The sequence below is a fragment of the Lottia gigantea genome (genome assembly GCF_000327385.1).
Source record: "Lottia gigantea unplaced genomic scaffold LOTGIsca_15, whole genome shotgun sequence".
NCBI classification, from domain to species: domain Eukaryota; kingdom Metazoa; phylum Mollusca; class Gastropoda; family Lottiidae; genus Lottia; species Lottia gigantea.
Genome location: NW_008707797.1, coordinates 2,652,224 through 2,653,768, shown reverse-complemented (window position 1 = coordinate 2,653,768; position 1,545 = coordinate 2,652,224). Strand labels below are relative to the sequence as shown.

At 35.7% G+C, this 1,545-nt stretch overlaps 1 protein-coding gene across 1 annotated transcript; it reads right to left on the bottom strand.

Annotated features, from left to right (window-relative positions):
* Nucleotides 1–946: 946 nt before the first annotated feature.
* On the bottom strand, nucleotides 947–1,177 carry LOTGIDRAFT_69192 (hypothetical protein; the record flags this gene model as incomplete). Its single annotated transcript, XM_009050508.1, has 1 exon — nucleotides 947–1,177. A coding segment is annotated over one exon (231 nt), but the record flags the coding sequence as incomplete, so codon positions are not given.
* Nucleotides 1,178–1,545: the final 368 nt, after the last annotated feature.

Genomic DNA, 1,545 nt, shown 5'->3' with positions numbered 1-1,545 from the left:
TTTGGAATAGCGAAACGAAAACAATATTATACATTGTAATTACAAATTTAAGATTTGTCACATCTCGAATTTCAAACATACAGACGTTTCAATGCCTAAACTTTACATCTCCAAATTAGCAGCATATGTTTTGTATCATTTCTTTCAAAAAGAAAAACAAATATAACAATTGGAATTGAAACAGATTGTATAGAAGCGATTATGATCCATACAAAATCTCAAAATTTTCTCTATATTGATTTCACAGCTTAAAAAAAGAGTCATTCATGGATTGTTTCTATGTTATCTCTTATCTGATTTTTAAAAATCATTTTTTGTACAGACCACAATAAAATGACGCTGTGAGTTCACAATATTTTCACGGTGCAGAAAATTGTCATGTTGACCCACTCAATACTAGTCACGTTCATGTCCTCTCAATGGTTTTTTAATTCTACATTGTTAAACACTGTTAGTGAGATAAAAAACATACACACTTCTATTGTTTTGTGTTTTAGAAATTATCTCAACTCAAACCAGCATTATACTAGATTCTCAAATCGCTCAGTGTCCGTAGTAGAATTTAAGATGAAAATTCACAATTATATACACACAGGGACCACAGTTTTTGCACCTTTTCGTTTGGTTCGACGTCGATAATTGTGTCTTAATTCGACCACAGATGTTCACAAATATCGTCGAAGTCTTATTAAACACAAATTGTGCCATCAAACAACACAAAAGATGATATACAAATGTACACATGTGTACAAAAGTTCATAACACAAACTGGAAAAGTTATTTAACAAGTCAGTTTTTTTTAGACCTTTTCGTTTGGTCTGACGTTCATGGTAGATGTTGGTATTTGCGGGCTGTACATGGGGTGGGGCATTGTGTGGGGTTTATCGTGAGGGGAGGGGTGGGGCAGACGAGAAAACGAGGAGGAAAACGTATCTAAGTATTGCGGCTGAGTTTGGTTTAAATAGTTAATTATTCTTCTCATCTCTTCCAAAGCGTTGGCCTGCATTAAAATATAATTCTTAGCTAGTAACATAGTGGCTATTTTTGAGAGTTTTCTCACCGATGGAGAATGGGCGTAGGGAATAACTGATCGTAATTCATCTAAAGCGTCATTTAAATCATGCATTCGTCTTCTCTCACGTGAATTAACTCCAAGACGTATCACTTTGCTTTCTTTATTTTTGGGTTTTGATTTTCCCGGAAGTCTGTCTTGAGAGTAGTCTTCACCTATTTTACCCAGGGTTGATTTAAAATCACGTTCTTCTCGGTCTTTGAATGTTTCTTCTCCGGACGAAAAACTCGAACTCTCGGCACGCTTTTCCATAAGTTCTATGGGCGTTGACGGGTCAATGAAGTCATCTTCACTGCTCTCAGACGGTTGGTATTTAGTCATTCTTTCTTCTTGCATGGACATTGTGGGGTAATCTGGAGAGAGGGGCAGACGACCTAAACTTGGACTAGGCATTTTATTGGTTCCTAAAATAGTAGCGATATCCATGGTAACGATTTTAAATTAATTAAAATACAGGATTAGAAACAGGTGCT